The sequence below is a fragment of the Diadema antillarum genome, unplaced genomic scaffold (genome assembly GCF_040938485.1).
Source record: "Diadema antillarum isolate AM-2024a unplaced genomic scaffold, OU_Dant_1.0 scf00000128, whole genome shotgun sequence".
Classification (NCBI taxonomy): Eukaryota; Metazoa; Echinodermata; class Echinoidea; order Diadematoida; family Diadematidae; genus Diadema; species Diadema antillarum.
The window spans coordinates 6,203,339-6,220,254 of NW_027271017.1; the positions used below are offsets into that span (position 1 = coordinate 6,203,339).

At 38.5% G+C, this 16,916-nt stretch overlaps 1 protein-coding gene across 1 annotated transcript in view; it reads left to right on the forward strand.

Annotated features, from left to right (window-relative positions):
• Positions 1 to 8,474, forward strand: part of LOC139720438 (monocarboxylate transporter 7-like) — a 60,396-nt gene extending 51,922 nt beyond the window's left edge. The window contains exons 3-4 of the mRNA XM_071631798.1: positions 6,408 to 7,388; positions 7,989 to 8,474. Coding sequence (XP_071487899.1) covers positions 6,408 to 7,388; positions 7,989 to 8,137 — 1,130 coding nt within the window. The 3' untranslated portion in view covers positions 8,138 to 8,474. The remainder of the gene's footprint in view (positions 1 to 6,407; positions 7,389 to 7,988) is intronic.
• Positions 8,475 to 16,916: the final 8,442 nt, after the last annotated feature.

Consider the following 16,916-nt stretch of genomic DNA (forward strand, 5'->3'; position numbering starts at 1 on the left):
TACAGTACTTATGATTTAATCATCACAATGATTAATAAAAAAGTGGGAGTTGATGTGCCATGAAGTTCAATGGATAATCACATCTTGTATAAATTTTTCTACTAACCGTGCACATTCACACTTAACCTATCTGCATGAAATTTTCATATGTATTAACTGATATCTGGCTCAAGTAGCAATAAATGTACTTGAAACAGTGGTACTGAATAGCAATAGAAATTAATGCCAAGAAAAAAAAAACATAAAAATATTTCAGCCCCTTAAAAGATTAAAATGAGGGCCAAATATTTTTTGTTTGCGTCGTAGAATATGATTAACATTTTTCTTGCTTTCTTTTTAAATTCAGATACCAAGTAGTGGGCAAAGGATGTTGCAGCCAAGGCAGTTGCGATGCAGTACCCCACTTTGTGAGACACCACCCAAGATGCAAAAGGACATGTAAGTTTATACTCGTAAGTTTATGTGATCTACAACTTTTTTTAGCCCTCTTTAGCAGAAAGATTAAGTGATATAAATGGTATCTTATTCATCTAGCTTGCAAAAACTTGTGACATTTTCAACTTTTCTCAAGAGCTAGTAGACAGAATTAAGCAACCAAACGAGGAGTTGATCATCCTTGTTTAGTTAGGGGGCAATTAAGGACCCAAAGTTTTTCAGATTATGGGCATGACCCCCCCCCCCCCCCCCCCCCCAAAAAAAAAAAAAAAAAAAAAATGGCCTTTACAGGGAAATTGCATCTACTGTAAAACGAGAAATTTTCGCGTGCATTTTAATTTCGCGAATTTCGCGAGCGCCAAAATTCGCGAAATTAAAATGCACGCGAAAGTTTTTGTCTACACTACATACATTGCACACCAGTGGCAATTCGCGAAAATTTCATGCCACGAAAAGGGCTGTCAGCTCCAATTCGCGAAAATTTCATGCCGCGAATATATCATGTTTTACAGTATTTCTTAATTGACTCATTGTGCAAATATACAGGCAATGTGGGGATTGTGATGTACCTTCTCATAGATGTCTAATAAAGTTGCGTGCAGATTGGCCTGATTCCATGACTTAGGTTCGATGAACGTTAACTTCAACGTAACGTAATGTAACTTAAGTTCCAACATGCCAGTTGCGCCGTTCATTTATAATAAACCTATTCTCGTTTTCTTCCATAAGAATGCCACAACATGTATTTTTACTGCTATCAGACCTTCATCAGTTATAGTCAACTCTGTGCCAAAGTCAAATTTGTTGAGACTCAAGAAAAATCTTTGACTTACAATGCATTTTTATATTTCAGGAGTATACCTGTATGGCAAGGATCATGGATTCATTGAGTATCGTTTGAAGACCTTGAGGAGCTATGACACCACACATCACGTCAGGCAGAGAGAGAGAGAGAGAGTAGTTGCAGCTCCCACCAAGCCCCTGACCGAGCACCATTTCAACGTTAGATTAGAAGCCCAATGAGAAGAGACAGCTACCATCGGTGTATAGGTCTAAATACCCTTGCTTTTTCCTCTTTTGAGATACAGCATATGCTCCTCTGACGTTGGAACTTACATTCTTGTTGAAGAGTCAGCCTCATCAGGCTCAGCGGTAGTTTAGCATGAAGCTGTTACCAGGATGTACTGCAGCACTTCAACATTAAAAGTAGAACAGGTCTCGCCGATGAAAAGAGTTTGTTGCATAGAATGTGTGGTTGTTGATGTTTTAAATTGTTGATTTTGTATATACTAGTAACTGAAAATAGTTTGACTTATAAAGTCAAAAAAATCTCCTCTTCATGGACACATGTTAATCAATACATTCATCTGTGAGGTGTTCCAAGCATATCAAAGAATGTTTGGCCACACACAGCTTGGCATTCCGCATGATACGAATCTGGCTGCGCTCATGATTAAGCACCCCCTTCTCTCCAGGCAATTCTGACTTGCTTCATTAAAACCTTTTTATGGTCTAATATTCAAGAGAGTAAACTGTTGACAGACACTCATATGTAATTTTTTTTTTCTTTCCCTCATTTTTTTTTTTTTTTTTTGGGGGGGGGGATGCTACAAATAGCAGCTAAATAGTAGAATCTTCCAATGGTCATCCATGCTCTTGGGATGAAGATCATGTCTCCATGTTGTGATTAAGTTACCACATACCTTTGTCACCCCTTTGATTAGCATTGATGCAGTACAATATGCATGTGCTCAAATTTATTGCATCCATCTTCTTTGGAGTAGGGGGGAAAATCTTAACAAAAAATAAAACAAAATTGATGGGAATCATTGATCCCTAGGGTTACGGGACCCAGAGTTATTTTGTACATTTCCACCTTTATGTAATTGATGTACTGTACTTTGAAAAACTTGTGGGTAGAAGCTCAATTGGTTCAACTTCTTTTTCCACAAAACATCTGCATCCCATCATTGATAAATCCACGGCATTAGAGTAGATGGAGTTAAATAGATTAGTTCACTAATGTGCCAAGTCAAACTTATGGATAATTCTTCCCTTGATCTCGTAACAAATTATTAAGATAACCTGCAACTGACAATCATATTTTGATATAGAGTGTTAGCAGTGATGTCACAATTGCCCACCATAAGGCTGCGTTCACATAGAAGTATACTATTTGGGTATTTGGGGCTCGTTTTCGAGGGCACGTGAATATCTTGAATCGAACGATAGGATTTCCTAACACCAGTTCACATAAGAGGGCACTATTTGAATGTACCGAATAGCATAGAATAGTATAGCAAAGTGGGAAGTGAGCTTGTTCGATTTTCTTGCAGCGTATACCGTCTCTCGTTTATGAAATAATGACAATTTTGGTCTGGATTTGCCCTTTAGCAAAAATAAGCATGTAGACTGACATTCTGATGCAGTTTAGAAATAAGTTAATAAGATTTGCTGGGATGTAGGAAGAAGAAATCCTCACTGCATGAGATGGCGAGTTGACGGTGCGGGTGATGGTGTACTGGGTGCCCGAATAGCGAATACCGTATACTTCTATGTGAACGCAGCCTGATGAAGTCAATTGCCTAAACTGACTAGAAATCAAGACTGCATACAAAAGCTGCAGCAATGTTTACTTCAGGGAAACCTAAGGCAAAAGAACACCTTTGTTAGAGAGGCATGCATGAATGAATATTGATCGCCTCTGCTATGGAAGCCACCATTATGGTGGCCAACATGACGTCACATGAAATCACTCTATAAGAAATTCAGTTGCATGCATTAGTTGTTGCTACATCTGGCAAAACTCGGAAGGATTACAAGTGTTCAGTATTGTACAATGATGCCTTATTTAGGTGAAGAAGATCAATGATATGATACATGTTGTGTCAACTGTATTGATTGCAATTCTTTTTCCATAAATAGTAGGCCCGGTTGAGGGGGGGGGGGGGGGGCTATGAGCCCTCCTTCCCTTTGACATTCCATGCCAAATTTCATGAAGGCATGATTACTTTGGGGGGTTATTGATTGTAATCAATAACATAAATATTTTCATGCTGGACGTGTTGCTGACACATTTCATTGAAAAGGCAATGAAAAACAAAAAGTAAGAAACAAAGAAATACATGAGTAAATAGAAAAAAAATAGATACTTCAGAATTTTTTGATGGCACAGTTTTTTCCTCTTTCATTTGCTATGGACACTAGAAAGAATATTTACACAAAAAACAAAAAATGTGCCTTTTTGGAACTTTATTTATGGCAAATGGTCTGATTTCATGCTCAAATTAGCATAATTTAGCCAAGTGACTTTTTTTTGTTTTTGAAAATCAACATTACCGTTTTATAGATTATGTCACAGGCAATTTGTGTGTGGATTTTGTAATGATCGCACGGTTGATGGCCGAGGTCTGGGGGTTCCAGGGAGGCCCCCCTCTGGCTCTATCATCTACATAAATACCCCACCTAAAGCCTACTTAAAGTCAAGACCATGCTTCTCTGATCGAGTATGTTTAGGTATTTGTACAATGTACTTGTAGAGCATCACTGTGTTACATGACAGAGGATCCAAACTTGATTAATCATGCAGTATTGAAAATTTCTGCATTTTTGTCAATTTTTCGAAGCAATCACAATTCCTACTACATGTGTAATTGTTTTTGTATTATAATATAGATAATGGTGACTATACTTTGCAAGTCTTTTGTAGCTTATCATTGAACATGCAATAATTATATTCACTTGTAGTCGAAAATTAAACATGTTCAGGAAGGGTACTTGTAAAATGTTTCACTTTTGCACAAACTTTATGAATTTGGCATATTTTTCGGGGAAATGTGTGATGTTAATATTTGAAGAGTTTGTTTGCAAAAACCGATATGTCCATTTTTGAAGATTTTGAAGTACGGTCTCTGTCATAAAGTACAAAATAATACCTTTTAAAGTATATATTGGTCACTACATATAAAGGTACATTTTTGAAGTTATGATCAAAAGAAGCAAACATTTTCTTATTATTCTCTTTATTTTTCTTGACCTTTAATCGCAAATATCTCCATTTGGCACATATGGACTTAGCAGTTTTTGCAAACAAACTCTCCATTTGTAGAGCTTTGGGAATGACAGCTAGAACAGCATATTTACAGGGACCTTGTGATGATTATGGTGACAGTTGTTCTTAAATGATAAAAATATGTATAATTATTATCGGCCACATAATTCATGGAAAACCAGATACTCAGCACATGAAGATTGTTTGTAATGGTGTACTGCTCTGCAGTTGAAGTTTAGATATTTCAAGAGGTATATTCCTTTTTTTTTTATTTCAGATGATCCAGTGGACATCACACATTTATTTAATATAGAGAATCAGCTCATAAAAAAAACAACATGCGTAGCATTTAGTACATTATCTTCTTATATCCCCCTCAATGCTACTTAAAGAAAGAATAAATTAATAAGAAAGAATGAAACAACAGCCATTTGGATTACTAGCTTATATTTATTCAGTTTCATGTATTGATCCAGCTCGGGTAGGAATTACTTTCAAAACTGGAACACAAAGTTGGCAATGCACTGGGCTACCAGTGGTGGATCGTTGGCTTTTAAATACATGCATTAATATTAACAAATATCTATAAATGAACGTTGCTTGCTGTTTTTGTTTGTATTAGTTTGATTGGTATTCATTATTCCAAAAATGACTCCAGACCACCTAGATTATTCCCAAATTCATCACCATATTGTCACTTTTTCTTCCAGGGTTGAATAACTAGTGCACTGAGTGCTGTGATCAATGGTGATTATAATGTGTGCTCATGTAGAGTGTAATTCCGTTGGGGATTGAAAAAAGATTGAAAAAGGATTGAAAAAAGAGTGAAAAAAGGAGTGAAAAACCTCCGGAGTTAAAGAAGAGTGAATACAATAGGAGTGAATTGAGAGTGAGAAAGGAGTGAAAAACGACTGACAAAAGAGTGAAATACGTCAGGAGTGAATTAAGAGTGAGAAAGGAGTGAACATCCCACCAAAAACATTTCCGTCTTTTTTCACTCTCTTTTGGAGTGAAATTTCTGTTCACTCGAAATTCACTCCACTTCTAGTGATCCTTGACGTCACTACCAAGGGGAGTGAAAATCGAGTGAAAATTCACTCTTTCTTTTTTAGAGAGTATCAGACTGGATCATTAAGACTATATGAAATCTGTATGAACCTGTAATTGACTGTTATAGACAGTGTATGCAATCTCCCTGAAGATACCGTTCAATTTCCAGACAATGCTTGGGCTATATAGTAGCCCTCATTTCCAGGCATCGTTTGTTTGTTTGTTTGTTTGTTTGTTTGTTTGTTTGTTTGTTTGTATTCATTCTGGTTCTCGTGATTGAGGAGGAACAGAAATAGATTTAGGCCTATCACATGGCACTCTCGTCTCTCGCCCTTCCTTCTACCAAATGTGCATATACACAGGTACCTTTCAGATATAGTTGAACAAAATAATATTCTGACGGATTAAAGCAGTGGTTGATATCTGACCAGAGAGGAGTGTCTTCAGCAACGACCCTGCTCTTCCAAAGAGCCTTTCCGTCTTTACTACCAGGGAGATGAGTCCTTGTTGCCACCCCAGCACTGCTAGGTACCCACTTTATTTGCGCCTCGATCCATAGAGAAATTGTGGGTGTAACTTTTTTTCAGAGCATGAGCGCACAGTTCATATATACACAGTTGGATAACGCTGGTGCCAGAATATGGCTACCCAACTTAAAAGCTTTCCAGGGACTTGACCGAGAGATCGGTCGATATCCTGCTGTCAGGGATATGTTCCGCAGAAGCTACGTCTGGCTTCACGGAATCCCCTCCGGATATTTCTGTCTATCCAGGGACTAAGTGAGAACCCTACGGATGCAGAATGGCATCCTTCACATTGTCTCTCCCCCATGTTAAAATGCTTTTATATTTGTTTGTCATTTTCTCACAAGGGATCGGCTCGGCTTTCGTCTACATAGCGACGCTAATCTCCATCCGCCGCAACTTCCCGACCCATCGCTCCTACGCACTGGCTAACGGGATCACGGTGTCCGGGTCGTCTCTGGCTGTGTCCGTTTTCGCGCCCATCGCACGGGTCCTCTCGCATGCCTACAGCTGGCGAGGCTCGGTGCTTATCTGCTCCGCCGTTATCCTGCACACCATGGTCTTTGGCCTCCTGCTTAGGGACAGGAAAGTGATTCCAAAGCGTCCAAAGGACGTCATAGACGACGGGGCGTCGGCCATAGCGCTGATAAACAATAGAGACTCAGGCGTAACGCTGGAGGACTCCTCGCCAGCGCGCCACTACGCCAATGGTGTGAACGGAAGTAGTCACGTCGCAAATGGCGAAGGACAATACGCGGAGAGCAGTTTAGTCACCAGTGTTGATAGCCAAGACGTGCCGGAATTAGCCGGAAGTAACGGACACCTCTCCGCAGACATGTCGGAAGATCGCAGGTCTAGAGAGCCAATTTTAGCCGACAAGCAGTCGACGCTCATTCATGGAATACTATTACTAGTGATTTTTCTGTCCACCTCGTCTTATTCAGCGGTATTCGTCTACCTCGCTGCTGCCGGGGAGGAGCGAGGACTTTCCCCTATCCGGTCGGCGAGCCTGCTCTCAGCGACTGGCATATCGCAGGCCGTAGTCCGGTTCGGTCACGGTTTCCTCGTGACTGTCGGTCTCATCAAGCCGCTGCCCCTCTACATCGTCGTGCAGTTCATCATGACCATCGGCATCCTCGTCCTCGGAGTGTTCCAGGAGTACAGCGTTGGATGCATCGGGGCTGTGATGTTCGGCATCGGGACAGGGAGCGTGCGGTCACTGAACCTCGTGGTCCAGAGGGTGGTCGATGCGAGGGCTGGATCCAAAGCCGTCGGGCTGGCAGTTCTCGTCAGCGAAGTAGCTGCCGCTGTCGGGGGCTTATTTGCAGGTTTGCCTTGCAATATTTTACGAAACATACAAACACACTTTCACATTTACACATATACATTATAGTCATTCTAAATGTCATCCCAGGAATGTCAGTAGTTTGGCAGTAATGAAAAATTCACGCTCTATTGAGATTTGCCCTCATGCTTTTGTGTAAAAAGTGTTATTTGGACGTGATATTTTCTGTTTCCTGGAGAGACCTGCACATTATAAGCACTGTTTCTTTAGTGCTGGTCTCTCCATTTTTGGCTGAACATAATATCTTATACTTACCTTTCATTTTTATGGCAAGAATATTTGTTATAAGTATTTGCCAAACGGTTTTAAGTATCGCCATTTGAATTCGAATTGAATAACTGAATGATTATGTGATGGGTTCTCATCACGTGATAATTCATCTGAGTGCAAGGTTTTTATAAAAAACCAACAACAACAATTTCAATGTTTTTAACTCTCCACGTCAAATATACTAAAACGGTCAAGCACATTGATGATGCATGTAGTTGCAATCTGTATTTCGCCAAATCCACTAAACGTAATGCTCAAGAAGCAATTTATCCCACCCTTTGTCTTCTCTCTGTTCTCTCCTGTGACCACAAAGGCTTGCTTCGTGATCGTTCGGGCGACTATATGACGTCGTTCATGGTCGCGTGTGGGATGACGTTCGCCGCCTCCGTTCTCACGGTAATCATCGCTCTCCTTCGGCGGATCATGGACTTCAGAACGAAGACACATTCGTTGCCGCAGTGATGGATTCATCTCCACGAGCAAGTCCAATTTCCATCCCATCAGCCTCGGCGCTGGTGGTCACCAGGGCGTTTGTCAGGAGTCCTCAACATGCTGCGACAATTCTAAGCCACGAGGAGCGAACTAGAGTCTACGAAGACATTGAGGAGTAAAATCCCTCTGTTGTCGAACAGTGAAACGACTCTTCGCAATGTTCAAATGACAGGCAAATTCCAGTCCAACAGTAACTCCGAGAGCAAGTATATAGGATTGGTCAAGTCCGTAACCACAACTGAATAAAAGAATAAAGAAGGCCTCTTTGAGAATCGACTGAGTGCATGCTCCCGTGCTCCTTGCGGGCTTGCGGGGCGTTGTATAGGATGGACATGCAGTCGCTTAATGCAACATCTTCATTATTGATATGAACTATCATAAGAATTAAGAATTCCTTTCACGAATAGACTGAAGATTAGTGTACTTAAAGGCATGACCAAACTGGCTCTTCGAAATGCAATCCCAACCACACCCACTTTATTGACTGAGAAAGAAGACCTTGTTGCACTACAGGTTGTGAATGGCTGTAGTGGGAGAAATCAAGGGCGTGTCTGTAAGGGCGTGTGTCACGTTGACAGGAGACCAAAATCTGTGTGATCTTGATCATTTGTATCACGGGGGATCCTTCGATTAGTCAAAATGGTGAATGAAACAGGGCCCCTGTGCAAGTCTTTCAGACATTAATGTCCGTTTGACATCATCTTGGTGCTAAACTCTGACGGTGGGCTTAGATAAAGCTCATTTCAATTGCATGGTTGCACACTTTTGGCAACTGAGGCTCACTGCGGGATAAATACGGGTCCCTCGTGCGCTATGTGTGCTTGTACATGAATTTCTATGAGGTTAGGATATGGGCACTAGTATAATGTGAAGATAATCATGTAGTCTGCGTAGCATATGATCAGTAGTAAAGAAATGAGAACACACCTTTTAGTCACTGTGTGCAGACCAGTAGGATATCAAAGTGTTGTATTCGCCGTATAAGAGTAGCAAAGCACATTAAAGACAAACATGATGACAGAATTCAATAAGACGGAAGGAGCATTTTTATAAGACAACACGAGGTAAGCTCAAGAAAAAATATGCGTTACGGTAGCATACCGGAGGCATGTATCTCTGGAGAACGACCTCCGAACCCGAGGTACGGGTCGCGCTGTGTCCAGCATGGCATTAATGACACCAGGTAGATTGACGCTTAATTAACACATCAAAACACATTTCTGAATAGGCTCATACCGCGGCTGCCATAATTAAGTCAAAACATGTGGTTTGATTTGGATGGCATTGATGGACTCTAGAGAGCCAAAGGTGGGGAAAAATAATATCATATTGATTTCCTCATTCGGTTCGATAGGTAATGATGTTCCATAGACGCTTAGTGTTTCTATTGTCACGTCATAGAGAGACTCGGGAATGTTGTCAGTTTCTAACAATATCAGCTAGCACAGCAATGTTGTCAAACAGTTGCCATGGTTGCTTATATTACTGTGTCTATAATAATGATGTCTTGGTTGTCGAGGACATCACTGCGTTTGCTATGGGGACCAGCATTGATTCCGTTACGCGCGAGTCATTGTTATAAGCGTTTGTTCCAAGATACCACTCAGTCAAGACAAGTGTTTGTTGCAAATTTAATGATGAGATTGTGACGTTCAAAAAAAGAATCCTGCACCATTTCCTTTATTCCGTCATCGACCAAATTAGATTTCAGTGAAGTACATAAAAACTGTTTGACAAGGATATAAGGATGTGAATCTAAACGTAAATAGATTTCGTGGTTGCTCAGGTTGTGCGTGGAAAAGAGCCCTCGAAACGTAATGAGGCATAATAATGATCAGCTGTCGTCTCGCTAGGTTTAACCGACCAATTGAGTCACCTCAGTATTCATTTTGTTGTGCAAATCAGTTCAATGGTTTAAATTCAAGTAATGAACTAAAAAAAGACAACAACAACAACAAAACAAGCGAAAATATAATAGGCGTATTATCCCTCGGCCATGCGGGCGTCTGCTTAATTTTATTCACCTCCTCTTGCGTACACGAAGTGACATTATCTTTAACGCAGTCAAACAATATGCATAATATGAATACTAGTAGATCAGAAGTGCCACGGTGAATTCAGATCAAACACAACAAATTGTCGTATGAAATGTCCAAATGACTTGGAATGGACGTTAACGTTTTTACTTTATATAGGAATTGTCCATACCGATATTTAAGTGTTTTAACTGCCTGTCTGGCAAAATGCGATCGTAGATCACAAATTGCAATTAATGTCATATTGTTCTGTTCATGGGAAACGTGTCTCTTGTTTTCGTATAGTGAGGGACCAAGTATATGTCACGTTTCATAGTCTGTCATAATAATCGTCTTCGAAAATTGGCAATTTCTGTCTGTGATTACATGTAAATCTATGATCCCCCCCCAAAAAAAGAGAAAACAAAAAACAAAAAAATGTGTAGCAGTCGTATATGATGGTCCACAATGTGTTTGTCTCCAAATTAGCTGTGTGACAGAAAGTTGATGTGTGTGAATTTCTACGAATGTGGCAAGTGATTCACTTCTTCTCTATTGTTGAAAGTAAAGGGACTTGAATGAAGAAGGAAACTAACTTCATTTTATTAAATGTATTGCGATCACATGTTGTTGATGTCACGCTCTTTGTACAACTCTGCTAGTTACACGTATGTCTTGTCAAATTGACGCTTTATTGGCTATATTATACGTACGTACATAGTTTGGTATATAGCGTGTACGATGATGGTGAGCAGAACACTGCCGTTCGTGTGGGACTATTCTTTGCTCAGATCCATTATAGCAGAGTAGACTTAATTCAGGATGATAGAAGTTTCATCACAATAAAAAGTCATGGAATCATCAGCATTTGTATAGTTCGCACAAGTTGATAATATCGGTGGCAATAGTGTACCTGTACTCTTTCAGTGTATAAACACAGTAATGATATAAAGATCATATTTTGGTGGACAATATTATAGCCACAACATCCCTTTCCTAATTCATTCCATGTAATTCATTTTTATTTCCTTTTTTTTTACATATCTTTGGACATCACGACCGTACCTAAGTTGCATATGACTGAAGTTGCAATTACACCACAATTTCTCAGATACACGTGTCATTTGCAAATTCTATAATAATTTTGTCTAAAGTCAAGCTTTAATGAAATTTCTACCGTTCATACTTATTTTCATTTTTCTTTTAAATTTCATGTTATCTACAAAAGTTATCTTGAACGTGTATGTAGTGGTATTACTCCTCAAGGGTCATTGGAAACCGGATGACTACACGACTTACCATGTTTGAAAATTAACAAACAAGCGAATCCGTGGTATATAGTACCGTTTCTATTACAGTTTGTAGGCTTTAGTGCCAGCTACAAACTCTTACGATATTAGGCTCATTATTACTCATCATCATCATTCATCATCATCATCATCATCATCATCATCATCATCATCATCATCATCATCATGGAATTGATCATTGTTGTGAATTGTCGTCAATTTATCATAGAATTGTTGTCATAATTGTTATCACCTTATTTTCATCAACATCTTGATTATTATTATTTTCATTATTATTGTCATTGTTATTGTAATTATCATTATCACTTTAATAGCCATAACCATAGAAATCCTCATCCTCATCACCATCGTCGTTGTCATCATCATCATCGTCGTCGTCGTCGTCGTCGTCATCGTCGCCGTCATCATTGTTATCCCCATTGTCATTATTCACCTATAATCATTACACTCATTGTCATTACAAAAACAAAGCGATCATTGTGTCGATGTTATAATGTAATGATGCATTGAAATAAAAATGTCTGTATCGGTTTCGGCATGGAAGTGGGACGAAAACGAGCTTTCCAGCACCTCCCTGGTTGTACTTAGATCGGTGTGCATTGATCAATAATTATGATTGAAGTGAATTACGATATGTATCCGTATGATTATCCCTTCCAAAAGTGAGCAAAGTAGATAGCAATGATGGGGAAAGTTGGCCATACCATGATTCATCCAAGGCCTATAATATTCGACTTTTGACAGTGTGTGCGTTAAATGCATATTCCAACAAGAGCTTGAAAAGGAAAACAGCAAAACTGATGAACTATATAGATCATTTTAAGACGCTCTGCTGGGCTGGTATCGAAATGAGCTCCTCGGCAAATTCATTCATATGCAAAACAAGAAGCCTTGTGTCATTTAAAGAGAGGTACACCGCATTATTAAATGCTTGTAGATGCTATATTGCTATAAAGGACTGTCGTTGTAATGTTACGATGGTTACTTGGAGAGTGGAGACATTACATGTATTTGCAAGTCGCTGTTTTTTTTTTTCACCAAGGCACTCGGAAGTTCCTGGTTGCTAAAGCATGATGAGATCTCCTTACAGCGGTAATGGATTGGGGCGGGGGGGGGGGGGGGGGGGGGGGCAGGCGAACAAAAGACGAAAGAAATAAAATGCCTCAAAGGTAACTTGAATGATGTTTTTTTCTGTCGCCTTTAGGTCGGTATACATCACGCGTAACTGAACTGAGACAATCAAACGTACTGTTTTTTTTTATTTAAGTTTTAATTGATAAGTGAAAGAGTAATGCTTATAAGATGTCCCCGATGCTTGTATGAAGAGCACATATTTGATTGACTGAAATTGTATAATGTAATTATCTCATTTTCTATTTATTGATTGCAATATGTTTGAAATGTAAATTATCGTTTGTACATATATTTATTTCTAACTATGATTGTAAATCAGTCTGGATCAAGTTTGGAAAGTATGACGTTTGTAATGCTTCTCAAACTCTTTTGATACCCTTGATGTAATTTATTACGGATCTGTGAAAGATAAAAAAAGTAATCAAACATTATTTTTTGACCTCATGATATTCATGTAAATTAAATTTCTGACTTCCAATGTCAGTGCTTCCTAGATGTCATTGTCTTGTCATTTCGTTGTAATTGTCTCTTGCCGCGGTTTCTTCTTTGTTTTTGTTTGGTTTTGGCTGTAGTCTTGGCTTTTGATTTTGTTGGTTTGTTACTGTTTGGCAGCCATAGGAAAAAGAACAATGACGGGGTCATCCGGTAGAGCAGTAGCAAGTCTCAACAAGCAAAATAGTTTCTTCACAGAAACAGTATCAAAGTTATGTGTTTAGTCTATGATTAAGCGATTGAAACCTCTTTCCCCTATATAAAAATCATAATTGCTAGTTTATCATAACTGATTTTGATGCACAATTTAGTTGTTTTCCTCAATAATTTCATGTCAAAGGAGAAACTGTGGTGAATGCTTTGGGTATAGGGCCTATAAAGTTCTATTGGAGAGTCGTGAAGCGATTACATCAAAACTCTTACGAATGGACTACATAATCATTTACGACTAATATCAATATATAGGGAATGATGTATGGTATAGTAATTCGTATTTCTCTATTGGCGAACTTAAAAAGACCAAATGTCTGTCCTCCCATTTTGTCTCTGTATAATTATGTCTAATCATAGCATGTCGAATAAAAATTCAAAAAAAAAAGACGGAATATAAAAGGATATCAATAGCACGGTATCAAGACTTCAGTTTAGTGCATACAACACGTCACGATGTCTTTATTGGGAGAGGGGTGGGGGTATCGGGCCTACTATATTTTCCTTCATTATCGACATACGTTATAGACATGATACATGTCATTATGTCTCTGGAGGATTAAATCCTCGTCGTTTATAGAATAGTATACACAAAAACGTGCACTGATATGCATGGGCTGGTATACAATAACACATTAGAGTGAAAGTTTTTAAAGAAACACGTCCATCTTTACATATTTTTTATCTTTTCATCCGACTTTCATCTCAACAATCCTAGATCTCTGTTAGCACATAAATCAATTAGACATCATGGTCCTGACGTATATATAGAACTCATTACCTCTCATACTTAAATCGCGAACAACATTTTATTCCTTCAAGGCAACCATCAAAAAATATTTATTGTCTAGATAATACCAATTGAATTGATACTGTGTCTGACAACGGAACTTGGTTTCAAATATCTCTTTTGCATTATGGTTTTAATGCATAAATATTTTTACCTTTTTTATTCGTAGTTATCCATTATTTTGAGGTCCATGCACTTCCGCACTTAGCACGATGCACCTTGCACAATATCAGACTTAACATTCCCACTTTTTTTTCGATTCTTTTTTTCCACTACCACTTCCTCAGGCCACTTTCAATTTCAAACACACGCTTAATGGTCTGAAGCATTTTTTCACCTTATAAACAGGCCCTTTTATCTGGCGTCGTTTATCGTCGTTGATAATAGATTTGTAAGTTATGTTTGCACTGTATTTTCTTTCGTCCGCAATGTTGAAAAATATCATTGATGATGTTATTTTGTATTTAAAATGTTAAAAAGATATATTATTCATGATGTTATTTTGAATCGCAATGATGAAAACTGCAGAAATAAAACCAAACAAACAATATAGCATAACCTCCTCATCACTATAATGTTCTTACAGCGTATCAGCACGTCGATCATGTTTGTTCTGCATGCGGCTTCTCAGAGCACCTGGCACCGGTCCCACTGGTCTCTGTATGGAAAGCATTGAGATCCTTGATTAATTCCACGTTTACTCAGAAATATTTCTCATCACAGCTTATTATCAAGCTCTTGAGACACACGGTATTCCTTGTGCAGCAGCATAGCGCCCTCATGCGATTGATTCTTCGTTCTCTCTTTTTAACACCACATATCAGTAAAGTTCTTTCAGCTATGCTTATCAACCGTCTTGACCTAGCGTAGAGATTAAATATCAGTTAAACACACGATTGATTAATCATACTGTTAAGTTCCTTTTTCAACTAAATGGCAGTATCAGTGGACCTACCCGATTATAACATTTAGATGATTATTACATATTCAAAGGCCGTTTCTGCCTGCGGGGCCGACCTGTTTTAGAGATCTCTGAAAAGAGTTTGCCTTCAACCTTAATTGTATTCCAATATGTCAAGTGCAATTCTACAACATGTTCAAGTTAAAATTAGAGATAAAATCGAACAAACAGAATTTTCGAAGAAGTTAGATGTTTCATAGATACCTAAGTTTGCAACTAAGAACGTCACCAGACAGTTTCGCGCACACGTTTTCACGTAACGGTGATACTTGGAGCAAACACCAAACGTGGAAGAGGTGATAATTAATATATGAGACAGATCCAGCTCTAGAGAGCAAAGGGCAAATATGTATACCTACATAACTATGCATTGTCAGCAATAAATGATGGATTGAATGGGATATTAATACAGTTGCAAATCGTTGAGGAGACACAAATAATTATGTCAGTGTCTCCTTAGTATACTCTCTAAAAAAAAATCGAGTGAAAATATTCACTCTTAAAGGAGTGAATACAAAAAAGAGTGAATTTAGAGTGAAATTGGAGTGAATTTGGAGTGAAAATGTTCATTTTCACTCGTTTTAGAGTGACCTCAGGGATCACTCCAAAATCTTCGAGTGATCCTTGACGTCACTCCAAAATGAGTGAAAATGAACATTTTCACTCTAAATTCACTCCAATTTCATTCTAAATTCACTCTTTTTTTATTCACCCCTTTAAGAGTGAATATTTTCACTCGATTTTTTTAGAGAGTAGGTTTTTTTCCGTCCATTTTCGCACTTTTTAAATTTAATTTCAAAGATTTTTCATTCAAATTCGTCCCGAGAAATTCACAGAATGCAATTTCTAACTTCAATTTAGTCAATCGTCATTGTAATTCTTTTTTCGTCAATCATTTTCAAAGACGTCGCATTCAAAATAGTCGATTGTCATTGAAATTCATCCCCCGCCTTCCATTGACTGGAGAATGTAAGAATCAAATTCGTCTTTGTTTGCACAGTTTCATGAATTTTCAAACAAATTCGTCGGCCAGCGTTGGTCTTTTAGTGTATGGGTGAACTTATTCTATAGGTTTTCCCATTCATTTTCAAACTTTTTTTCATTCAATTTCACAAATTTTTACTTCAATTTCGTCGCGGGATGTCGGAAATAGGCCAATCTTACTTTCAAATTCGTCTTTCGTCGTTCATTTTCAAATAAAGTCCATTCAATTTAGTCATTTGGCATACATTTTCGTCATTTACAGTTCAAATTCGTCAGTCTCACTCGCAGCACTCAAAACAGCAGGATCGATTTAGTCTTTTATCAATCATTTTCGTTAAATTTTCATTAATATTCCTCTCATATCTCTATCCGGTATGATTTCCCAGTCATTCATGTATTTCTTCTGTAACCGTTCACATTTTACATTCAGGAGTTAACATACACACAAGTGCCCCCCCCCCCCCCCCACGCACACAGAACTACAGATACAGACACACACACAAGCAATCCGAGTACACACTGATACAAACAGACGTACCGTCTCGCATACGAAAACACTGACAAACGATTTCTAGGCAAACATGATTAAAGACAAAATTTTAAGTGTAGAATTGTAGCCTGTTTAATGTCAGAGAATGGATAACATAATTATGTTTGCTGCTTTCCAGGGTACAAAATTTAAAGTAACGAGAGAAAGTAAAGATATGTCGGCTTAAAGTTGGTTCACCCTCAAAATCAAGAATCGACAACATCTGGCTAATTTGAATGAAAAATTCATGAAATTGTGTGAACAAAAACGAATTTGATCTTCACATTCTGCGATCCGTCAGCGGGAGGGATGAATTTGAATGAC